The sequence below is a fragment of the Labrus mixtus genome, chromosome 5, assembly GCF_963584025.1.
Source record: "Labrus mixtus chromosome 5, fLabMix1.1, whole genome shotgun sequence".
NCBI classification, from domain to species: domain Eukaryota; kingdom Metazoa; phylum Chordata; class Actinopteri; order Labriformes; family Labridae; genus Labrus; species Labrus mixtus.
The window spans coordinates 24,947,314-24,973,526 of NC_083616.1; the positions used below are offsets into that span (position 1 = coordinate 24,947,314).

Genomic DNA, 26,213 nt, shown 5'->3' on the forward strand with positions numbered 1-26,213 from the left:
AGACATCATTCACCCAACCACTGCACACATGCATGCACATGCGACACACAGACTCTCTGTCAGCGATTTCTTAGCCTACTACTACTTCCACCGCTCTGTGAATCCATTGGCATTGAATAGTTTTTTTTTTTTTTTTTGGTGGGGTTGGGCGGTGTTAGGAGGGAGAGAGAGTGGGACCTGAATGAAGGCAGCAACGTGGAAGAATCTGCCCATTGAGGAGTGTGTGAATGTACACCTCGGGCCCAGGGGAAGCAGCATTGGGAGCCAGCCGACTGCTAAATACACCCATTTTAGAGGCTGCAGGGGCCGGACAGGTGATTAGCATAATCAGGGGCGAGGGGAGCCATACATATGGTAATACTGGAGTTGGGAGGCATGGGTGGGGGTTTGGAGAGGAGAGTGTGTGTGTGTGGGTGGGGTGTGTGTGTGTGTTTGGACGGGGGGTGCTGGCAGCTGGGGTGTCACATTTGTGCAAGGGGTCAGGGTCTTGGGGGGGGGGGGGTCTCGCGCTGCCCGAGGAGACACCATCTAATCTGCACGTCAGAGCACGTCTTCTACTCAGTTTCATATCTTTTTTCACCCCCAAAGTTTTGGTCATCTGCTCCCTTTTTTTTTTCTTCCTTTAACTCTCACCCCCTCTCTGTCTTTCTTGTTTTACCCTTCCTCTGTGTGGTAGCCCCCCCCCCCCTCCTCTTTCAAAGCTGAAAGGAGAGAGAGAGAGAGAGAGAGTGAGTGAGCGAGGGGGAGAGAGCTGCAGAGTGAGGGGGGGCTCACCACGGGTCAGATGGGGTCTCAGCTCTCAGTGAGGCCTTTCATCACATATTTGTGGCTGTGTGCACACCTGCATTGCAGTGCCCACATTTAAAACTCACCATTACTGCTTTGCATACTGCAGCGTTGGCTTCTACTACCACGAACACACAATACTCCGAGTACTCCCTGGTACTGTTAGTAGTTTAAACACAACAGAGAATGCATTGTTACAGTACCTTTGTATGGATCTCAGAGTGTCATCTTCAAATGGAATAATGAGAAGACAAAGAACTCAAGGTTCATATTCAAAAGCTGGAAATGACAATGGACCAGTGACTGGAGTTTGTAGTACAGTTAGACAGTAAATAACCCCCCCCCATAAAAAAAAACAGGAGAGAGTTCATGTTGCATTGCTTTGCAAAACTTGTATAGAGGATGAAAAGGAAAATGGGAATAAAGTTATTGAAATTAATATCATGGAAAAAAATGACCTTCCTACCACGTCTGCAGATGGATACACAGAATGATGCCTTAGGTGGGGGTGTGGCGGTGGTGGCTTGGTCGTCAGGAGGTGGAGGTGGTGGTGATGGGCTCGGCTGTAGGGATGATGTGGAGGTTTATTTAAGGCTGTTTTGTCAATGTTTGTTTGAAATTTACGTCAGTCATCATTGCCAAAATTGCCAAATTAAAAAATACATTATAGTCATGCGTAATGAAAGGTTACCTCATCATAGGATACAATACGTGATATGTTGCGCACGATAACAATAATATCACTATACAGCAATACCATGATAATTGATAGATTGCAAAGTAATCTCATCACGATGTCTGTTTAACTGAAGGTTCCAGAGTGCAGGATAAATGTATTTATTTGCTGCAGGTTGGTGTCAGCTTGCCCTCTTTTTCGTCTCACCGCTCTGTCCGACATTATTCAGCTTTCTCCTGTTCAACTCGTTCATGCCATGAGTACCAACATGAGGAGTCCAATCGGCAGGGAAATATGTTTAGAGTAACGTATTTACTTGAATAACAAATATCTATTTTGCACCAGCGATTCAATCATTTTGTGTCACGGGATGCAGATATGTTGCTGTATGGATATCATGTCCCACCCCTTATGTGTATACCTGATATAAGTACCGGTGTGCACATTCGTTTCTGATGCATCTATAAATTGTGCTTTCTGTACCTTTGTATTTATTTAGTTATGCTCTTTTATAGAGTTATAACACACACACACACACACACACACACACACACACACACACACAGACAGAGTTACAGCAGATGGTAGGAGGGAGCAGCAGATGAGCAGGGGAAGAGGGCAACAGGTGTGTGTTGTTCTCAGTGATTCAAAGCTCTCTCAGGTTATTGACGGAAGCGGATATGATTTCACACCAATAAAGCTGTGATTCTTTATAAATTGTCATAAAGAGGCGGAGCTTAAAGATGCTAATAAATTCCAATGTTTCTTCTTCACATATCGATGATAAAGAAATGTTCATCATTGATGTAGTGAACCATATGAACATATTTGACATCCCTTTGTGTTCTTTCAGTTGTTAATGATTTTTACTAGAAGCAGCTGGATACTTTATTTTCATAATAAGAGCTTCTTTTGAGCTTCTTTGTTTCAGCATTTTCAGTGTGACGTCAATTTCAATGTTACAATTACTTCAAATCAGTCACATGAATATAAACACAACAGAACAGCAAAATGACTTCCAACACTTAAATACAGCCCGTGACATCTCATGCAGCAGGTGTAACTTCCCCAGCGTACTTGGTCCATGTCTGTTATGTGTCAGCTGAGAAGTTTCTATTTAGAACATTTGATTACTTGTGTCTTGCATGCAAAACAAACATTTGCATCAAAGTTTACACATTTTATTTTCACATGCTGACTTTCCATTCTGGACACACCTTTTGGCTGTTTCTAGTGTTTATTTTATTTTCCTGATCACATGTCCCGGTGTAGTTGTTCTGCAGAGATGTGTCCCTCCTCTGTCGGTGTACAGAGCTGCTCAGGGTATGGGAGGTCGCTGTAGACTTGGTGGCGGAGAGATGACCTGGTTTCGGGGGGCTTCCTCCTCACCACAGGGGTCCCCTGCTGAGAGGGGGCCTAATCCAGCTAATCCTTTCTCTGCACACACACACACACACACACACACACACTCACACGTAAGCACACACACAAAGATGTGTTCCGCCAAATGCATGTACATACAGAATAAATTCACATATGCATGCATGCAAACTAATAATTGATGCATCTTATAACATGTTCTGAATCTTATCCATATATGTGCACTTTTTTTTAAGCTAAAGAACCCCCTCCAGTGTCTGTTTCTGTAGGTGGGAGGTGAACGTTTTGTGTGCACAGTACTTGCACAGTGTGTATGTTTTAATACCAGCTTCAGAGTCGTGCGAGCTGTGTGCCGCTTCTTGTGCATGTTTTCCTTAAAAGTGCGGGATGCTTCCGTTGTCAGGCGGCAGAGATGTGCAGAGGGTGGGGCTACGCTGTTTGTGTGTGTTGCATGGAAAAGAGAGAAAGTTGGCAAGGGGGGTGGGGGGTGGGTGGGCTGGGCTGGCTTTGACAGAGGGGCCGGGCTGATTGCCACCATGATCTGGCCAATCACAGAGTAGAGCTGAATAGAGCGAAAGGGAGAAAAAACGAGAGTATAAAGAGGAGGGGGGAGTTTAAGGCTGAAAGGAGGGAGAGGGGAGGGGGGGGGTGATGTCAGTTCCTTAGAAACCTACTTTCTCTCCCGTTCGTCCCCGCAGCCCCCCGTTCCCCTACTTTGAGAATAGCGGGGACCAGGGGTTAATGTTATGCAACACGCTGAATACCCACACTGAGCGCTCCAATACAGTGACACACATAGGACTGCTTCTCCTCTCCTGCCTCGCCTCGGTTCCCTTTTCTCTGCTCCTCTTCTGTGTGGGTCGACTTTTTTAAATTATTAACTTAGCATAAGCATTAAAGCACTTATATTAGGGTTAAGAATTTTAAACTTAAATACGACGCTTGTAAAAAAAAATAATCAAACAATATTGATACCTGTTTTCAAACCAGAGCAACGCTGCAGATGTATTTGTACATATTGGACGGTGTCCCCCTCCTCTGCTCTCTGTCTGTCTGTCTAAGACATGGACAGACGTTTTTACACCATTAGGACCACCACTACATTTCTCTTTCTCTAGTCAGGAAGCTTCTCTAGCTTTGAGTGAAAAATCTGTGTTTCTTTTTAAGCTTTAATGCCTTTCGATGATATGGATTATTAAAATAATGGAGATTGCGTCATTAAAAACCATGTGGTATCCAGAAGTATCAAAAATGTGAACAACCTAATGCTGCACCTGGATATATGACACATATATAGTTAACATGGACAGTCTGACTTGTGAAGGATGTGTGAATTAAGAGAAGGCTGCTAGAGGGCGGTGTTACCATGATGGTCATATTGTTGTTTTTAGGGAAAGAGTTTTATTTCTTTTCATTTAACCAGCAGATTGTCGCAGATTGATGATATTTTGATCCATACAAGTTAATTCAAGTCATTTAAGTCCCCCCCCCAAGAAATATTTTGGTAGCCACTCTCCTGTGTGAGGATTTCTATGAAATGTGAGTCTTCGGTGTGTTTGCTTCATTAGGGCGGTGGTTTCTTCAGAAGAATTGTCTCAAAGTAAATCCACGAACGACACTCACTAAACTATTACGCGTTTTTTTCCACACATTCACACAAAACTGATCACAAGGGAGTGGGCAGGGTCGATCAGCGAGCGGCCGGTGTAATGTTGGCGCACATAGAGAAGCTGCCGCGTATACTCTTGTCTGCTTGCCCCGTGTCTTCTTTTCCACTCTTGAGTTGATACTGTAGAATTTGTCCAATTCCATGTAGTATTAATTCAAAGGCACAAAAACGTTGATCGTAGTGTCAAACTCGTCTGCCATCTTGGATTTTTTTATGTCATGTCGTGACTTCTGAGACCCCCCCCCCACTCCCCCTCATCCGACAGGGAAACTTCAAGCTGTGAGGGACATGTGTAATTAAACATTTCAGGGGTGGGCTGTACTGAAATTTGGTCCTAGAAATGTTCAGGAGTCCATTGAACACCGCTTTAGAAAAAAAAAGGGTTGTGAGTGAGTGATGTGTAAACCATCAGATATGGAAAAAAAAAAGGGTTGTGAGTGAGTGATGTGTAAACCATCAGATATGGAAAAAAAAAAAAGGGTTGTGAGTGAGCAACGAGGTGTTACAAGACGCCTTTTGAAAGTCTGTGACACTTTGTTTTAGGTCGCAGCAGCTTGAGCGCTGAGCGGGACACCTTCAAGATATCAACACATGCCGGGGTCAACCAGTTTTCTTAGCAGAAGGAATATGGGAATATGTGTCATTGAAGAAACACAGCTGTGTGTACACACACACACACACACACACACACACACACACACACACACTCACACACATTTTCCTGGTCCAGCTGGGGTGTTAATTTCACCCCGAGGCTGTGTGAGTGTTGACCCCAAAACGCTGTAACCTCGTGAAGTGTGGAATTCTCTAAGCCTGAGGCCGTGATGTGCTGTTTCCTGTAGAGAGAGCGAGTACATTCCTTTGACTTGTCCCATTCCTCGCCGCTTGCTGTAAACTCGGGGTCTTTGGGTGGCAGTCCCCGACTTGGAGTGTGTTCAAAACAGACAGTGACTTCCTTGAAATCTCCTTGTCTGTATTGCTGTTTAAACAGACCTTTAGCTCTTTTCTTGCACGTTTAAAAAAAAAAAAAAGAAAAGCTGAAGATGAACGCACTTCTTTCTCCAAACTCGTGTTCCCAGTTTCCCCCTTGATGGTGCGTTTCAGCCAAGCCTCAGGCTAGCTTTCCATCCGAGCATCGAGTGCACCAGACAAGTCAACTTGTTAGTGCTCTGTCAGTGTGCGTAGGGTCTAAATCAGTTCCATGCGTGCTTGTTTTGAAGGCAGCGCTGGTGTAGCGTAGCCGTGTAGCAGTGCAAAGCATGTCGCTCCGGTTAGCCCCGGCCTGCTATTAATGATGAGTATTATAAACATGCCTTCAGACAGGATCGGATGGGAATGCTGTTTGGGTCCAGAAAAAAAGAAATCAAGTGTGTTTTCTCTAATGCCCCAAGACATGGCCCCCTCCCTCCGGGTTCCATTGGTCTGACTGGGTGGTCCGGCTCAGCAGAACAGGCATGCTTATGTTCAACTTTAATGCTATTACAACGGGCTGAAAATATTCAATCTATGCCTGCTGTTGCACGAATTGAGCGGAATTGTTAAATTGGATTAGGGCGTGATAAAATGTTACAGATTTTTCACACAGTCGGCTCTCTGACTGGGTGGGTTTTTTTTCCCATTTTGTTTGTGTGTGTGTGCGCGCGACTGTGTGTGTGCGCGCGACTGTGTGTGTGTGTGTGTGTGTGTGTGTGTGTGTGAGACTTGCCTCAGCTTTCACCAAGCATTCAGTTACTGATGATGGAAGATCTCAAATCCTCTGCTTGTAAATCAGACACAGATTTGCTAAACAGCAACACACACACACACACACACACACACACACACACACACATTTGCATATTTAAAATATTTTTCTTGTTCAAAGAATGCATTTGTTCAATTTTGATTTTTTTTTTTAGATTTTACTGATGCTTGCATGCCTGTAATTCCCTACATTTGTATGTATGTTTGTGCGTGTGTGTGTGTGTGCGTGTGTTTGTGATAGAGACTTTGCCAGATTTGCCTTGGCTGTACTGGGGTGGAGCTGGGCAGCTAAACGACCTGAAAGGCTGCTTTTGTAGCCGAGGCTAGCTCAGGGCGCACGCACAGGGCTTAGTCCCACCACGACACTGGGAGCAAAGCCTGGAAGAGAGCCTCTCTCTCTCTCTCTCTCTCTCTCTCTCTCTCTCTCTCTCTCTCTCTCTCTCTCTCTCTCTCTCTCTCTCTCTCTCTCTCTCTCTCTCTCTCTCTCTCTCTCTTCATCAAACACACACACTGTCACACACACACACACACACATGCAGTTAACATGGCCTGGCACTCCTGTCTTGTTAGCAAATGAAAGCAGAAACGTTGAGCTGTTTTTATGTGAGATATCGATTAGCTGGAGGAGTTGTGTTTCTCATTTGAGAGTCACAAGCTGGCTGTGAGCAACGTGCTGCTGTTAAAGATACATGTCTGATCAAATGAATGCCATGGTGAGCTGTCTATATGAGTGTGCATTGCAGTCAGGATCAACTCTAGATCTCCAGGTGTTTTAACTCATGATGCGAGTTTCTGTGTGTCTCACCATCTGTCAGTTTTGGAAAGTGTGTCAAATGTGTGCGTGCTCTTTGTTAGTTGTATCCAGGGCTCATTGTTTTCAGTTTGTCATTTTAAAATAGTTATATTTAACATTTTTACGTTACTTTGCTGAAATTGTAAATGTTTGATGGGTTTAAGATGTGACTCCTTCTTCAAAGTCTGGACATCAAGGACCACAATGAAAGTCTTAAAGCCCTTTTTCAGACTGCGCCATCATGATGCTCAACCATTATCACGCCTTTGTGCTTTTATGTTGATGCCACAGCGGTGTGATATCGGTGTCCCAGTCAGTGAACAAACACACTCAGACGAGCACACAGACACAGGGCTGCTCTGCTGCTTTACAGTGATCCGGTCTCGTCCCTGTAACACCTCTGTTACTACCTCTGATGCGCACACAGTTGGAAAGGCCAACTTGAGCCCATCGTCATGCCTCTGTGATATTCACATTGAAGACGTTACAGAGGCGTACATGTCTCACATTGAAGTGGCTTTATGCGAAACGCTTTCGTCTATGAATCAGTGTCATCCTTTTTATCACAAATAGTTCTGACTTTATGTTTCTGTTGAAAGAGTAATTTGTTAAATCCAAACAGTGGTAGGTATGTAGCAGTAACATCTTACAGTGTGTGCATGGGGGGTGTCAGACCAAAGCTGAATCAGTTAACACCTCCTTTTGGGAGTACTGGAAAAATCTGTTCAAGCTGAAAATAATGAGCCTTCAATGTGTTCCATTTTAATCAGAGTCATTCAATGTAGAGGTGCTTTGGTATTTTTGCAGAGAAGCTTTGAACTTTCAAACTTAACAGAATTCTCTTCTTTGTCCAGTTGGCGGGCGTGTGAACCAGGAGCTGAGGTACACACGGCAGAAGATAGGCGAGGAGGCCATGTTTAACCCTCAGCTGATGATCCAGACGCCGCGGGATGAAGGAGCCAATGTTTTAACGGTGGAGGCGCTCCTGCAGCACCTGGATTCAGCTCTCAGAGCCAGCAGAGTTCATGTTTACCTTTATAATAGGTAACTGACATTTTTCATATTGTTGCTGTACAACAGGCCATGCCCCCCTTTGTGCACACACACAAAATAATTTAGCATATTTACCCTTTCTGTCCCCACTAATGATCTGTACTGGTAAGTAACACAATTTTTCACATACATCTTCTTACTATATACATACATATACATCTATACTAATTCTTTTAGGACTCAAAAAGAAGATGTCACAAAACTGAAGTACTTTGAAAATTGCATGCAAACTCTTTCACACTGTTTACTTTGTAAAAATACTTTTATTGGCAATTTTTTACCCCAAACATTGTTAGTAAGTGCTTTTGTTAGTTAGCAGTGTGTACGAGTTTGCGAGTAAACAGCCAATCATAGTTGGGGATTTTGGGGTGGCACCTTGGGTGGATTTCCCATGCCACCCCTCTGGACACACCCCCCCTGACTGTGTCACAACTTCATGACTCCTCTCAAAGGTGCTTATGACATGAAGGAGGGAAGTGGAAATAAACTGGCCAAAAAGAAGTTTACAGCAGGATCATGTCAGACAGTGATGAAAAGAAGTTCAGGGTTATCCCGATATATAATTATATGATTGTCTTGCAATACCTTAATGGTCTATGTATTGTGATATCGTTGTTACCGTTTGCCGTGTATCACGTGTCGTATCATGAGTAAACATGCGATCCCCTCCCCTCATATGAGATGACTTTATTGCCCCCAAGGAGAGATTTGCCTGGCGGATATAATGCCAAAGAAACATAGAGCTCAGAGCAGCTTGATGTCAAATAAAAACACTCACGACTGGCAACCAGAAATAAAAATCAAGTCGAGCATAAAGACACTATATTGAAATGGAAGATAAGATATGATAAAGAGCGCTCCTGTTGGTTGCCTTCAGTTATGTCTTGGCTTGCAGTTCATCGTCTTGATGAAAGACGTCTAATTATCGATCATCATTCTTTGAGCACTCTAGCCTAAGGGGCTCCTGTTGTTACAAAGCAATGATGAAAACTGAACATCGATTCTTTCCTTCTCCTTTTCAGACAATGGAAATTGGAACACTTATGCTACAAATCAGGAGAACTAGTCACAGAAACTCATTTTATGAATCAGGTAAGATATATTAAAGAGGCATTATCATCATCCTTCCATCTCTGGTGATTTTTTTCTTTCTCCGTCTTGCTTCCTGTCGTCAATGTATGTCAATCCTGTTTTGTTCTGGGCCCTGTTTTTGTCCAATTAGATCATAGAAAAGCTACATCCCTGCCTCATCATCACCCCTTTGGACTGTTTCTGGGAGGGCGCCAAGCTCCATTCAGGAATGCTCTATCTCCCGTGAGTACACTGAACTCCTTTTTTTTTTTCTTTTTTTTTTTTACTGGACTGAATCTGTATTTTATGATGTGTTTGTTCAATAACAACATGCCAAAACAAGCGTGCATATTATTCAACTGACCAATCTCTTTTTAAGCATCCTGTCACATAATCAGATGTACTAAAAAAAAAAAATCTAACTAAGCACATAAAGGACTTTCCTCATGATGAGGCCAGTTTGCAAACAGATGAAAATGCTCTTCAGAGACGATGAGACACTGAGCTTATGAGTGCTTAGAATGACAGGAACAGTATTGTAACAGTACTTTCAGATTGTTTTCAAGACAGAGGACGAGAGACTGTGGGGATTTGCTGCTTGTTTTTACCCCCTTTGGTAGAGGCTGCCCAAACACGCTCAGCCCATCTAAAGAGACACTAGAGAGAAACAAGAGTGTGTGTGCATGTGTGTGTGTGTCCTGAACTCGTCCCCTCTGAAGGCTCTATTGTAGTGGTTGCTGGCATGCGTATCGCTGGCGATAGTTTCTCTCCAGCCCTGGGCCTCACACCATTGTCTGGCCCTTCTGTTGCTAATGGCCTGCTGCTACAGTAATACTCAGCAGACCTTTACCTCTGCATGCATGTGTGCATGCACACAGTGTGGGACACTGCCAACCCTGCATATGTTTTCATTATTTATTTTGCAGATGCGTGAAACTAAGTGTCTCCTATTGCATCTGTGTCATCAGACTTCATGAATGTGTGAGTGTGTGTGTGTGTTCTTCTTAGATGGTAAATAAGGTTTTTACTATGTTCTGGTTGGGAGGCTGGGAATAATAACCCAAGCCTGGTTAAGCACATACAATGTAGTCTGAATGACGGAGAGAGAGAGAGAGATTCAGAGAAAGAGAGGTTGGAATGTGTGAGGCAAAGAGGAGACAAGGACTGGTCTTCAGCAGGAATTCAGCACTGCACCATTGCATGATGGGAATTTGTCTTCATTTATTGTATTCTGTCATCAAGCAAGAAGGGGATTTTTCTCTTCATTAAAAACCTGTCGGCTTTGGAGGTGAAAACTTGAGTCAAACATGTGAAAAAGTGCAACTCAGCCTTCAACAAATTCTGTTCTCTCACCCTTTTGTCCACCCGTACAGTTCTTGTCTTAACTGCAGTGTCTTTATGAAACAATCATCCTGCAGAAAAGAAACTCCTCGCAAATTTGCATTTAATAATCTGAAAAGTTGCACTTCTAAACACAAACTCCAAATATAACCGATAAAACCCTTCTGATGTTTTCACAAATGCACAAAACTCCTGAACACTTTCCAAATGTTTCAGAGTGAGCCGCACGTGTGCCTGATCAGCTCCGTCTCTATGACATTTATATGAAAGGCGAGACTTGAAAAGGTCGTAATTCTCCCGCCTTGAACTGGCAATATCAAAGGGGCTTCAGAATCCGATGCACAGCCCCTTAAAAAATGCTTTAAGTCCCATTTAAACAGAATCCTTTTTAATACTATCTAAGGAATTCAAAATATTTGATACTTGCATGATACATTGATACAATATGATTTAAATTGATACAATGCCATGCAGCTTAACTTAAATATTTGGTGCCTAGGACTTCTATTTTTGTTGCTGTGGTATCAAAACCGGTATCTTTGTGGTTTGATTTTTACTAGTACCATATCAGTTTCAATAAGTTTCAAATTCCGGTACAGTGACAGCTCTCCCACTCTCTCTGCAGAGGTAAAGACCCTCTCCAGTGGACCAACTTTGACCCTAAGGAGTTCCTCGAGGACTTGCGAAAGGCAAACTTCCCCGTTGAAGGTTTCGAGGAAATGCTGGAGAAGGCGGGCGTCGGACACGGCTACATGGATAGACCCTGTCTGAACCCTGCTGACCCTGACTGTCCCCTCACTGCGCCCAATAAGAACTCAACAAAGGTAGGCACCCACTTTATGTAGGCGCAAGCTTTTTTTTGGGGGGGGGGGGGGCATAGAATATCCTCTGCACAAGTTTTATTTGTTTTGGTTGAACGTCAAGCCTTTAAGTCTGAGCCTAGCTGCTGACAGTTATTTTTCTCGCCTGTTGCTTTTATTGCACCAGCCATTCGACGTGGCGCGGGCCCTGAGAGGAGGCTGCCACGGTCTGTCCAGGAAGTACATGCACTGGCAGGAGGAACTGATCGTGGGAGGGACCACCAAGAACGGCAGCGGACCCCTGCTCAGGTAACATACCCACACTTACACATACACACCCTCATAAACACTGCCGCGATCACTGCAGGGCTTATTCTGCAAAGAGTGTGTGTTTTTTTTTTTTTTTTTGTTCTTTTTAACGCTCTCCGGAACGGTGCGTGCGTGCATGAGTGTGTGCGTGCGTGTGCGCTCGCTGCTGTAAATCTTGCAGTCATTAGCAGATTCCAGTGAAATCTTAGAGCTCCAGCTGTTCCTGCTCAGCTCTCACTGTTCTGCCTGGACACTACCTACTCATACACACACACTCACACACATACACACATGTGCACAGGATGATCTATTGCCTGGCTAGTTTGTGCAAATATACAGCGATTTGGGGTACATGGCCTTAATTCCAGCACAAGCAGCAGGACAAAGCTTAAAGATTATGCGGTATCCCAATGGAGATATGATATGTACAATACTAAGCGGTGTATGCCCTCCACTGCAAGAGAAACACATGCACTCTATAACTGTTTCATATCCATTAAATATACAGAGAAATAAAAAAATGCATCTTTTATTAAGCAACACCTTGCTTCTTAGACAGGGTACGTTACACAAACTATGCTACATTTAGCATTTAATGTAAAAGTGTAGTTTTAAATGGTGCACGGATATGCATGTACACACAAAGGAAAAAACACACACATACACACTCTGACGCATTAACACACATACTGGTAACAGAGTACAGTGGGGTGCGTTGTTTGTTTTGTGGTCGTGTTTTTTCCTGGCAAGGTTGGGTCATTAGGGTGTCTGTGCGTGCCTGCCTGCCTGCCTGTGTGGGTTTCTCTCTCTCTCTCTCTGTGTGTGTGTGTGTGTGTGTGTGTGTGTGTGTGTGTGTGATTCAGTCCCTCTGTCCACTGGGCTGTTACTGCTGGCACTCAATTTCTACATCTTGTTTACTAACTGCCACCATTACCTCGATTATCACCACATTACAGGGATCACATTCATGAAGAGAACGGCTAGCTCACGTCGACTCCCGCAGTTCGTCGAGTTTGACGAGCTGACACCGCACCGACTGACTCGACTGCCTCGAACGTTTTGAAGCTGCAGTCTGTTCCAAAGTCATTTTTGTAATGAAGCTATTCGCGGTGATTCTTCATGGTCGTCATCGCTGTGTGCACCAACGGGGGCGGTGCATTCCTCCTCGTTTCATTAGATACCACAGCTCTGTTAAAAAAAAAATCTGTCAGAACACGATCAGGAATCTGCCAGATTAGGACCGGAAACTTATTTTATGGGGTCTGGCTCCTTCCTTTGTCGCTATAAAAGCCAGTCTGTATCGATCGTGTCATCCAGTTTAGCAGATAATATCTTTGGAAGGAATAGTAGCAGTGAAGCGAGGTAATGGTGGTTTTGGTTAAATTAATAAATAAATAAAGGACGCACAGATTTCTAATACCTTTCAAAGTGTCATGGTAACACATTAGAATAACCATCACTAATAGACAGCACATTCTAAGCTTTAATAAATCAACGTTTTTATTCCCTCATGTTCAGGTAAAGCTTGTTTCTCATTGATCTCTTTTTTTTTCTTTCCCTCTTTCATCCTTTCCTCCTCCTCTCTTTGCCATCCTCCGTGCAGTGCCCAGGCCTTACAGACCATGTTCCAGCTGATGACTCCCAAGCAGATGTTTGAGCACTTTCGGGGCTACGACGATGTTTCCCACATCAACTGGAACGAAGAGAAGGCTGCAGCTATACTGGAAGCCTGGCAGAGGAGATACTCTGAGGTAAGACACTCAGAAACAGGAGAGAGAGAGAGAGAGAGAAAAGAAATCTACCCTAAATCCCCTACAACCACATTGTAAATCACCGGCCGGATACAGGTGAACATGGAAAGGCCCCATCCAAAGCCGGGGCCCCTGATAGATCCTCCAACCACTGTTGGTGTGTGGTAAAGGGCTGAAGCTCTCGCTGCTAGTAGAGAGGAGCAACAGGCTGAGCAGGTCTGGAATACATTAAGGGTGTGCTGAATCTCTCTCTCTCTCTAACTCACGCACAAACGCACACACACTGACACACCAAAAAACTTCACACACAATCTCTTTCCCAGCTGTGGCCCCATTGGTGGCTCATGTGTGACATCATCTGGTCTTTGTTTTGGGGGCCCCAACCTCTGTTCGACATGGCGTGACCTTGTGTGTGTGTGCATACATGTATGTGTGTGTGTGTGTATCTGTGTGTGTGTGTGTCCAATGTCCATTCATCTTGGGGCCCAGGGATCACTGATAGAAAAGAGGGTTTTAATTCAGAAATGGAATGAAGTGTTTTTAACAATGAAACAAAAAAAACACACCAAAATACTGTATTCTGCGTGTGTGTTCATGCACATGCATCAGGTGTGTCCGCTTGAATGCCATGTGCATGCATGTGGGCGTGTGTGTGTGTGTGTGTGTGTGTGTGTCTGACATATGCGCGAGTTCACACGTGGGTTTTTCCGAGAGTGTGTGTGTGATCTAGTGCGTGCTTCCTAATGTGTGTCAGCCAGCATCGCTCCCCACTGAGCAGTAAGTGCAGTACAATGTTGAAGCCATCTGTCTGCCCGAGACGGTGAAAGAGAGAGAGGATGGCTCGGGGTGCTGTCTGCAGATTCTCACAAATGCCTCCCTCAACAGAGGCAGAGCTCAGTATTTACAGCTGTGATTCGTTTTTGTCATCTTAAGACACATAAGGTGATACAGTATGTACCTTTTTTTTTTTTTCAATGCTGCAAAGTCGGGCGGTGAAATAAACCGCAATTCTATTTGAAAGAACAAGATAGTAGCAAATTACAGATTAACACAACATCATTAACATTCATTATGAATTAGAAAGTTGTGCTGCACTGTCTGACGTTAACACAGGGATCACATAGAGTCACTTCTCCTCCTTTTGCCTTATTACCTGGTTTGGTTTAAGTTGTCTTTCCTTCTATCTATTATAAGTCTTAATAATGCTCTTCCTCTCGTTTTCCTCTCTTTGTCTTCCTTGTCTGTGTATTCTTTCTCTGTAGGCCGTGTTGCAGAGTGTGGCAGCAAATTCCTCCCAGAAGGTTTTGTCTTTCACCACCACCACTCTGGAGGACATCCTCAAGTCTTTCTCTGACATCAGTGTCATCCGTGTGGCCAGTGGATACCTGCTGATGGTGAGCGCAGGGGACCAAGAAGGAGATCACTACATTTCCTCATTTGAATGTTTATGTTTGACTTCACAGCGGGGAAATATGGTTTGAAACAGATTTTGTAACTAGATGTGAAGAGATGTGATATTTAAGGAAAATGCTTAAAGACAGACTTACACATGCAATAGGTTGATTAATAAATGGATTCCTTGTTTGCTGTGTGTGTGTGTCCAGCTGGCCTATGCGTGTCTGACCATGCTGCGGTGGGACTGTGCCAAGTCTCAGGGGGCCGTGGGGCTGGCGGGTGTCCTGCTGGTGACGCTCTCTGTGGCGGCCGGTCTGGGCCTCTGCTCTCTGCTGGGCATCTCCTTCAATGCTGCCACCACACAGGTATCACATATACATACTGCATTTACATACTGATCAAGGGGTATTGCTAAAAAAAAGAAAAACATGGATAAACACACTTAAATTATTATTACTTTTTGTTTTTATTGTACATACGGTGCAACTTCACACATAGTTCCAATCAGGAGTTTGAAACTGATGTATTGCACAGAGAGTTCAAAGCTTTTGTTTATTTCTAACTCTTTCCCTAGTGAGGCCTTTCATGTTATATGTTCGGGTATCATGTTATGTTTGTCATTTTTTATCCTTTGACATCGATTTGTTGTACAAAATCTGAAACATTTTCATTTATGATGTAGGTTTTTGCACTTTCTAACACCAAGAAGAGAATTTTGAGAAGATGATAACCAAAAGATGCTCCAAATACTTTTATCCGTAGTGGTAATGTCAGATAGCGTTGTTGAGGCCGAGCATACTCTGTCTGGTTTTCAAAAGGTCAAGGTGGAATGTTAGCCCAGACTGAACGATTCGATCGTTTCGGATGCTCGACCAAAGCTCACGACGTCTGAGCTCACACTGTGCTCGCACTGTGCCGTCTGATTGTTGGGCACGACTGAGCTCACACTGTGCTCACACTGTGCATGTTGAATCAGGACCAAGCATTGACAACTGTCGATAAAGTTTCCTGTGAAAACTCCCACAGATGATAGTCGAAGTCAGATTTTTCTGTATTTTGGTTTTCTCATCCACACGTCTCAAATCCAAACAGCATCAATAACCCTCTCGCTCTGTCACATGTGCACACACTCGGCAACAACAACAAACAAAAGCTAGCTATCGGAGCTAATTCCTGGCAGCTGGAGGTCTGCAGTTATTTCCTGCCAATGTGTCTCTCGCTCTTATCTTTGGTGACAGGAGGCGGGGAGACGCATCAAGCTTTTGTTTTTTTTGCCATGGTGCTTTCAGTTTGTGCAGGTTTGAGATCAGGAAAATAAAGCTCTGAAGTTTAGGGAACAGATTGTGGCTCTGCTCTCACTGTGCAAGTGTTTGCAGTCATACCACCAAAAATGTCCAACATGCCAGAAAATCATATGACCAGTCTGGACTTCCCTTCACACTGCACGGCTAACGACACGTTGATCGGACTGAAATTCAGGCAGACCTCAAAGTCAGTCATGCTCCTTGAGAATCGGGTCAAAATCAGCCTGAAACCGCACTGTGTATGCCCAACTTAACACCAGTCAATTATTAAATCACAGAATCCGCCTGACACCGTTATCAATCAATCAAGAAAGAAATTTGATGTCGCTCTGTCGAAGTTTTTTTCCTCGAAAACATCAGCTTATTTCACCCAAAAAACGTCTTTTTTTTATCGCAGCAGGAACAGCTGATACTGTATATGAAATCAGGTTTCAGAAACGATACAGGGAATGGAAATTCTTTTGTCAAACCATCTGTAAAGAAGAATGTGTTCAGTATGATATACAGTATGCTCATTGAGAGTGAAAATGTGTGTGTTTGTGTTTGTGTGCAAACAGGTGTTACCCTTCCTGGCTCTGGGCGTTGGAGTGGATGATGTCTTCCTCCTCGCTCATGCCTTCAGTGAAACCGGACAGAACAAGAGGATCCCCTTCGAGGTGAGAAGGGGATCCTTCCCCCCCCCCCCCCCATTTCTGCCCCTCTGCCGTCTTATCTGCTCCTTAGAGGAATGTGTGAAAGCCTGTCTGTGCCTGTGATGTGGCATCAAACAACCCCTGTGCCACACACACACTCAGCCCGCTTATCTAAGCAGCGCTCCATGATAAATATGTTCCCTTTGAAAAACATTACGCCAGCCACTGCAGACTTTTTTTTTTCCGCCTGTTTACATTTTAATGTCCTTTTTTTTCCTTGTTATGCGTTTCTGTTGCCGTACTTTTTGCTGGAATTTCATAAAAATAAGTTTAAAAGATGTATTTTGCATCTCACAATATAGCTCAAGGTGCAGAGAGAATTTATTACAAAAAAAACCCCAACTTGAAACCAAAGCTTAGAAAAGTTTAGAAGAGTATATTTCTGCAACCTCATGTGTATGTGTGTGTGTGTGTGTGTGTGTGTGTGTGTGTTTCTGTGGAGCGGGATAACTTTCCACCTCCAGACGTGGGGAAAACACCAGCATGTATTTGCTTGTTGTTGTTTTCCCTCTGCTTCCTTCCCCGTGCTCTATGTGTCCCTCATCCCCCAGCTTCCTTTGTGTGGCTGAGATGAAAACTAAACAGAGCTGAACCTGATCCCTCCCGTCTGAGACACACACACACATACAAACACACACACACACACACACACAAAGATGAACACGCCTCAAAACACTCCCTGTGTGGTCCTGCACGTCCTCGGATCTTCACACAAGTGCCGCCAAACCTCCGAGCAGGCTTATCTCTCCTCTGCAGTCATCATTTGACTGAAAATGCCTTTTATTTTAAAGAGCGGTGTGTCATTATGTTCTTTTATTTATTTTTTTCTTCTCTTACCTCCAATGTTCGCACAGAAAGAAAGACACGCCCAGGTGGATTAGCGTTGAGCACTTCAGGGCTTAAAGAAACATTGCAATCACTGTCACTCATATCAGTATTAGGATAATTGTACGTCATCTCAAGTATTACATGTTCGCCTTTGGCAAGGATCGGATCAAAAGAGATGAGTTTCATTGCTTTGCCTTTCATCTCTCTCTCTCTCTCTCTCTCTCTCTCTCTCTCTCTCTCTCTCAGGACCGTACGGGCGAGTGTCTTAAGAGGACGGGGGCAAGCGTGGCTCTCACCTCCATCAGTAACGTCACAGCATTCTTCATGGCAGCCCTCATCCCCATCCCGGCGCTCAGAGCTTTTTCTCTACAGGTACGCCACAGCAGTGCTGGTGTGTGTGTGTGTGTGTTTCAGTGTGTGTGTGTGTGTGTGTGTGTGTGTGTGTGTGTGTGTGTGTGTGTGTGTGTGTGTGTGTGTGTGTGTGTGTGTGTGTGTGTGTGTGTGTGTGTGTGTGTGTGTGTGTGTGTGTGTGTGTGTGTGTGTGTGTGTGTGTGTGTGTGTGTGTGTGTGTGTGTGTGTGTGTGTGTGTGTGTGTGTGTGTGTGTGTGTGTGTGTGTGTGTGTGTGTGTGTGTGTGTGTGTGTGTTCAGGAGAAAGGGAGAGAGACTTCAGTCGTGTGGGGCCTCTCTCTGCTAATAGTCTTGTTCCAGTCTTCATTGGCTCCAGATTTCTCCAGACAGTTGTTTTATTGATTTCATTCATCAAACTGAAAGTGTGTGTAGTGCATGTGTGTGTGTGTGTGTGTGTGCACGTGTATGTGTGTGTGTGCATGTGTGAGGAGGAGTGTGTGTTTTGTTAAATCCATCCAGCCCTCTCCTTTCCTCTTTGAGAGGCTGTTTAGTGGTGGGCCCGTCGTCTGTCCAGATTGTGGCCGATGTCTATGTAACTGAAACCCTCTGTGTGTGTGTGTGTGTGTGTGTGTGTGTGTGTGTGTGTGTGTGTGTGTGTGTAATAGCATATCCTCAAACTTGTGTGTATGTGTGAGTGTAAGAGTTGTAGCATCTGTGTGGGAGGTTTAAAAAGCAATAGTCTAGCTGTTTGTGTGGTTTTTTTTCTGTAGTGTGTGTGTGTGTGTGTGTGTGTGTGTGTGTGTGTGTGTGTGTGTGTGTGTGTGTGTGTGTGTGTGCTTGTGTCTTAATCGTGTGTGTGCGTGTGTGTGTGTGTGTGCGTGTGTAAAGGTTGGGGGATCTAGAGGGGAGCTCTGACTTCTCTAACATCTGTCAGTAATTACAGACGTCACCAGAAGAGCGAAAACTGGGACAGAATGAGACGTCTGTCAGTGGGACAAAAAGCCTTCAAATAAGCACTCAATTGTTAATCATACAAATGCTCTGCCAATCAGAAGGATACACGCTGTTCACAGAAGACAGGAGCAGAATAAAGCTTCTGTATTTAGGCTGAAGCTTTGCCTTTTTTTGGGGGGGGTTTAAGGAAGAGTGGCTTGAAAACTAAATAATGTCTAATGCAAAGTTGGTCATTATTTTCAGTGATGTAAGTGAGCGAGGGCACTGTGTACACTCCTGTGGTTAAATCCTCCGCTTTCTTAGCTCTGTCTTTGGCTCGCTCTCTCACAGACACACACACACACACACACACACACACACACACACACACACATAGTGAGGCAAGATGTCGCCACAGTGAGTACAATATTAGCATGTGTGGATAGATGGCTTTAGTACAGCGAGTCTGTCAAACATGATCCATTTACCCCATGGGTCTAATCCATGCGGCCTCGTTTTATACGCACACATACACTCAGGCGCGGACACACACGAACGAGTAAAACGCACACACACACACACACACACACACGTGCGCATAGCATGCATAGTTTATACTTGTGGTTTTGTGACTGGTGGAGGGCAGACTTGCAGCGAGGCAGACATTCATGCTGATACCCATCTTTCATGATGGAACACACACACACACACACGCCCATCACTACTGCAATCAGTGGTACTCATGCGTGCAGTGATGTGTGTCAGTAGAAGTGTGTGTGTGTGTGTGTGTGTGTGTGTGTGTGTCTTTATCAGCATTTCCTGTGAATGACCCCTCCTTGGATTCATCTCTCTCTCTCTCTCTTTTCTCTGTCAATTTCTCCCGTTCACTTCCTTCCATCAGTACGGACAAAAAAAAAAAAAAAGGGGGGGTTTTTTCTTCCAGATAACAACACGGGAACACACACATTCACGCACCGAGGACAGATGTGAGGATAAATCTTCCCACTCTGGGGTCAACTCACGGTCGCTCTTTGTGTGTGTGTGTGTGTGTGTGTGTGTGTGTGTCTGTGTAGTCAAACTGTATCCGTCTGGACGTTAGTGAGCCAATTGAGAATGAATTGTTCTCCTCTGCTTTCAGAGGTTTCTGTCTAATCTGCGTCTCTTCTTCTCTCACTTTATTTCTCTCTTGTTGAGTGAGTGTTGTGCTGAAGAATGAGGGAGGGCGAGGATGTTCTGTGTGTGTGTGTGTGTCTGGTTGGTGTTAAGGTGTGGTTTAAGTAGGAGGCTGTAGAGGGTTTTTTTTTTTAACTGCCAGGAGATACGTACTTGTGTGTGTGTGTGTGTGTGTGTGTGTGTGTGTGTGTGCATTTTTGTGTGTGTTGTCTGTACAGCCGCGGTGCCTGCTCATCACCTCAGGCCCCGCGGGCCTCCGGCTCCTTGGGTGGTCTGGCACACACACCGGATTGTGTGTATAAATGAGCCTGTGTGTGTGTGTGTGTGTGTGTGTGTGTGTGTGTGTGTGTGTGTGTGTGTGTGTGTGTGTGTGTGTGTGTGTGTGTGTGTGTGTGTAGTGGTCTGGCAACTACGCAAGATCCAGATTGTACTCTGGGAAGGGCCCCAACCTAACCCCAACCCCCACCCTCTGCTGCAGTGCACCTTCAAATACTTAACCACAACACTGTACTGGCTTCTATTACTCACACATACGCAGACACACACACACACACACACAAGCAAACGCACACACATGTCTGTCACTTTTCTCTTTACTCTTCGTGTTTTTGTCTTGGAGGAAATTAAGAAAGTGTTGAAAGGAAAGTTTTTCTTGGCGCAGACATTTCTAATTGTGTTATTTTAAGATTTGTTTGTTTATACAGACGTTCATTCTTTGAGGTCATACGACATCCTTGGAATATTTTTACATTTGAAGGACATTGATAGAGATGCAGAAATATTGATATGGACATTTTTTGGTTTTAATCACATTTTTTAAGTTTGTCTTGAATAAAACTTTTAGTCTGATTTGTATCTGTTTTGTTTGTTCCCGCTGGATTTGAATCTTTTGTAACGACCTTGTTGTGAAACACCTGTTGCGTCAGACTTTATCCAAACAGACGCTTCAACACTTAAAGCCATCTGCTTTCTCTTCCTTTGCTTCTGTATTGTTTCAAACAAGTCAGTTCAAACTGCGCCCAAACAACTCCCCCCCCCGGTGTATAACGGCATGTTCTCCGTGTGTGTCGACGCAGGCTGCAGTAGTGGTGGTGTTCAACTTTGCTATGGTGCTGCTCATCTTCCCCGCCATCCTCAGCATGGACCTCTACCGACGAGAAGACCGACGTTTCGACATTTTCTGCTGCTTCTACAGGTGTGCACACACAACGCTGTTATCACACAAAGACGCTCTTTTATTTCTGATGAAAGTGACGGTTCAATAACTCTTTTTAGCTTTCATGTTTCTCTCTGATCTAAAAATGATCTTCAATGCGTGCTTATCTTCCGGACATCTCTTTACTGTAATCCCCCCCCCCCCAGTCAAAACCTAATTACTGATTACCTCTGGCTGCTCGGTTGATTCACTGAAATTTTTTGTTTTGTTTATCTGTCACAGTCTTTATTAAACTTTGCCAGTCTGTCTGCTGGTCTGGGCATGCTTCTTGGCACAACAATCATACAGATGTGCACACATACTATTAAATTCCCTTGACGGGCCTCGGCTCCATATTTCATTCTGTTGGCAGAGAGATCGAAAGAATTCAAAATAACATCAGATTCAAAAACCAAAAAGATTTAAAGAAGTTAATTATTTAAAAACTGAGTTTTTCACCTTATTTTATCTACAAGCCAATCCAAACAAATCACCCCTAAATGAATCATTAAAATGTTTTGTATTTGAATTTTGAATAAAATGCTTAACCTTTTCACAAACTCTGATACATCCCATAATTTCTCTGACTTTTCCTCCTGTGTATTCATCTCTTTAGCCCATGTGCCAACCGTGTGATCCAAATAGAGCCCCACGCGTACCTGGATGGGGCAGATTCAAGCCGCTACAGCCCTCCGCCATCCTACCGCACCCCTCCGCCCTCCTACCGCACGCCTCCGCCCAGCTACAGCAGCCCCCCTCCCTCGTACAGCAGCCACGGCTTTGCCCAGCAGACCCAGATCACCATGCAGTCCACGGTGCAGCTCAGGACCGAGTACGACCCGCGCACTCAGGCCTTCTACACCACAGCCGAGCCCAGGTCCCAGATCTCTGTGCAGCCCATCAACCCAGCTCCCGCCAGGGGCAACCAGAACGCCGACTATTACAGCAGCAACGCAAGCGGGAGCAGGAGCAGCAGCGGCAGCAACCACGGCAATCTCAACAACACAACAGCGGGAGAATGGGGAGCAATGGGGGATCACGGGGTTCGGACACGTTCTCCCATCATCATCCTGTTCCTGCTCCGGCTGCTCCAAATGCCAGCTCGGCTCCTCAGGGTGACGTGGCCTCATCCACAGGACAGATCCCGGAGAATAACAGCTCTACACGGGACCTCATATCCCAGTTTGGGGACGGCTCACTGGGCCTGCGCTGCCTTGAGCCTCCCTGTTCCCGCTGGACACTGGCATCTTTTGCTGAGAGACACTACGCTCCGTTCCTTCTGCAGCCCACTACCAAGGTCAGTTTAGCCTCTTTCAAACATTCCTGAAGTTCTCTTGAACAAATAAAGACAGCCTACCGCTAAAGTTTCCCAAAGTTGCCCTCTCACACGTCTCTCACAGCGGGAAAATGTCCCAGTGGGATGGGAAGGTTTCAGGAGGCAGAGCATGACCTCATAAAAGGATGCTGCGGATGTCACAGAGCTTTTCAGAGTGCGACACCCCAACAGCGGCGGGACAAAGCCTTTTTGTCATTATGCCTTTTTACTGGCATATTGATTCCAAAAGTCGTAATATTGGTGTCCCAGTCTGTGATTTCACATTGCTTTATGGCGTTGTGAAAGCAAGAAACAGCTGGGGCTACACAAACACACATTTTGAATATTAGACAGTCCATGGGTTAAAATATCTCACCTTGTGGAAACTTAACAAGGAGGCTGGCAGAATGTAAAAAAAAAAAAAAAAATGTGGCCGTGTTGGTTGTGACATACAATACCATCCCGGAAAATTCCAGAACTGTGAAGTGCATGTGTGAAAAGTTAATTTTTTTATATACTTTATGTTGTTCATAAAGAGAGTTCATTAAAAAAGGGGAAAAGCTCCTGTGTGAGGTAAGGAAAACGTTTGCGCTGACTCACCGTGGTGATAATTTGAAAGGGAGGATTAGTCACTGAAGTGAATGGTGAGAGGAAATGTGGGGTGGAGGTTGCGGTTCTGTCCTATCTGAGTCACACACGCAGTCTGACCTCAGTGCTGTGGGTGGCCTGTCTTCCAGAAAGCCTCCCAGAACTGAAATGATCGCGTGGCCCGTACTTGATATTATTAGAAAGTCTTGTCATCACACTGACAAAATGTTTCCTCAGTGTACCAGATTACTTCATGTTCTGTCTATGATTCCTTAAACCAATACTCGCCTGATGACTAACAGGACTATTCTGTTTTATTACAACCTGCATCTTTCTTTTCTTATTATTGGCCCACAACTTAACTACAACAAAAGTCTAACGAGGAAAGAAACATCAAAGTTAGATCATCATGTGGTCTGTTTGCAGTGTTCGTTATTTTTAAATCAATCTGTTGTTGTGACTTTTAAACGTCTTGCTTCCTGCTGTTTGAAACGTGTGAACTTGAATCCCATTGCACAGTGAGTTGATTGATGAAGTCCTATCTCTGCCCTCCAGGTGGTTGTGATTGTGCTCTTCCTCTGCCTGCTGGGAGTCAGTTTGTACGGGACCACCCAGGTGAGGGACGGCCTGGAGCTGACCGACATCGTGCCCAGAGAAACCAGCGAGTACGACTTCATCGGCGCCCAGTTCAAGTTCTTCTCCTTCTACAACATGTACGTGGTGACGCAGCGGGCCGAATACGCCCAGAAGCAGCCTCTGCTGCACCAGCTCCACCAGAGGTTCCACACTGTGCGCTACGTGCTGAAGGAGGACAACGGACAGCTGCCCCGCATGTGGCTGGGCTACTTCAGGGATTGGCTGCAAGGTAGAATTTAATCAAATAACTCGACAGACCCAAAAAAACATTTAATCAATTCAACAATGTTATACAGAGTCAGTGTAAGAGCACTTAAATACTACCCTGATACTGTCACAGATGAGTTTAATATTAATACTTTATTTAAAACAACTTCTCAAGAAGAAGTTTGGACCTGGTATTCATTGTTTTGAGATCATATTTGTCTCCTGTGTTTTGACATCAATCTGCAGGAATCAAGATGTCTGGCAGAGCTTCAGAAGCGGGTTGAAACTGTAAAATGAACAGTGACAGAAGTCTTGATTAAAATCACTCGTGTCCACATTAAGTGGGGTTAACGGAGGAGGACAAAGTGGTGGGCCGCAGAGACAACAGTAAATGAAGTTGTCATTGCAACCTGCAACCCACGTACACTCGTTGAACTCACACTGGGGCAGAATTGGAAATTCTTTTGAAATGTACTTCTTGAGAATCTGAACTATTTAGCATATCAAAAAAACACAGATTTTTTAATATTATTAGACCTTAAACAATGTTGTGGAATAGCAGGATTCACAATAGGATGCTTAGCTGTTTATATAATCATCCAGTTACAGCTCATAATAACTCTGATGTGCCACTGATCAATGATACTTCCGTAAAAATGGAGTCGCTTCCATCAAGGAAATCACACTCATTGTCTTGCCTTTAACCAAGAAACAGTGTGTGTGTGTGTGCCGTCTGGAAACCACACAGAGAGTGTGTGGGTGAGTGAGACAGAGAGTGAGAGAGAGAAAACTGTGTCTGATATTGCTCTCTGCAATGGTAGGACAAATTGGAGCCAGACAGGCCAAGGAACGAGACCCAAAACAACATCTTCCACAGACGGACGACAGCATGGGCCGTGGGGGAGAGCCAATTGTGTGTGTGTGTGTGTGCGTGTGCGTGTGTGTGTGTGTGTGGGGGGGGGGGGGGTCCATACACATATGGATTAGAGAGTAGTATAGAAAAAGGGAGACACATGTTACTGATATATTCCCTAATGATCGCTTTGAATCAAAAGCAGCATACTTTTGAAGCTTTTTGAAGCCTCGTTTGGTGGTTAAGAATGGAAGAAGTTATCATATTAAATCAATCATGCTTATTACAGGGTGAGTGTTGGGTTGCGCGGCTGTGTTTTGTTGTGTTGTACTCGTGAACTGGGCTCTTTTTCTTTAAGTGTAATGCAGAGGAGGAATGAAGATAACAGGGCATGAAAGCTTTTAAAACCTAACCCGGTCCGTCTTGTTGCGGTTTCCTGCAGGTCTCCAGCAGGCTTTCGACAAGGACTGGGAGGCCGGCCGCATCACTCTCAACAGCTACAGGAACGGCTCCGATGATGGCGTCCTGGCGTACAAGCTTTTGGTGCAGACAGGACGCAGGGACAAGCCCATCAACTTCAACCTGGTGTGTTCTAAAATAACCCCTAAATCTGTTGTTCCTGGAGATGAAAGTGCTTTAATTTCAGATTGACAGACTGGATAGTTTAATTGGGGCAGTGTCCTGCATACCATAAAAATCTCTTGGTATTTTTCTCTTTTCTCCGTCTCTGTGTCCTTCTCCATCTTCATTCTGTGATGACTTTACCGAGCTCAGGAATTTAAAGCTCTCACTGGGGCTGCACACGACCTCTGAAAAACCTATTAACTCTTCATTTAAACCATTTGTCCCTTTTTGGTAGTTCTGCTGTCGTGTGATGTGAATGAATGCAGGGCTTTGACAGTGAGACGACTTCCCCTTAGACTTTTAGATTGGTGCATTGTCAGTGATGCTGGACACTGTTTGTGGTATTAAATAAGGTCCATCAATAATCAGCCTGGATTCCATAGCGCAAAGACAAAGTTGTCAGAATGAACTGAAACTGCAGAAAGAAATGTATGAATAACCCAATATGAAGACATCTTTGCACATTTGTTGCCCATTTTGACATCTGATAAATTGAGATTGTTGGCATCTCTGTGAAGAAAAATGGCGATATATAATCGGGACATAGTTATGATTGTGTTTTTAATGATTCTCCCTGTGCAGTGATTGGTTGAGCTGTTTAAATTATAGTGAGTAAACATCAAATGTAGATATCTAAATCACCTGGAAAACTCCAGCTCAGCTGTTGAATGGAGTCTTGTTTCCAGAGTTGAACTGTGGTGGTGTTCAGTATCCAACAACAACGACACAAGCCAATCAGGCGAGGAGCT

General features: G+C 44.4%; 1 protein-coding gene across 1 annotated transcript in view; it reads left to right on the top strand.

Moving 5' to 3' along the window:
- Positions 1–26,213, top strand: part of ptch1 (patched 1) — a 54,230-nt gene that overhangs the window by 11,648 nt on the left and 16,369 nt on the right. The window contains 15 exon segments of the mRNA XM_061038776.1: positions 7,902–8,091; positions 9,123–9,192; positions 9,323–9,414; positions 11,138–11,336; positions 11,500–11,621; positions 13,225–13,372; positions 14,635–14,766; positions 14,977–15,132; positions 16,629–16,727; positions 17,838–17,963; positions 21,123–21,241; positions 21,858–22,243; positions 22,246–22,538; positions 23,700–24,009; positions 25,283–25,425. Of these exon segments, the coding sequence (XP_060894759.1) occupies positions 7,902–8,091; positions 9,123–9,192; positions 9,323–9,414; positions 11,138–11,336; positions 11,500–11,621; positions 13,225–13,372; positions 14,635–14,766; positions 14,977–15,132; positions 16,629–16,727; positions 17,838–17,963; positions 21,123–21,241; positions 21,858–22,243; positions 22,246–22,538; positions 23,700–24,009; positions 25,283–25,425 (2,585 nt within the window).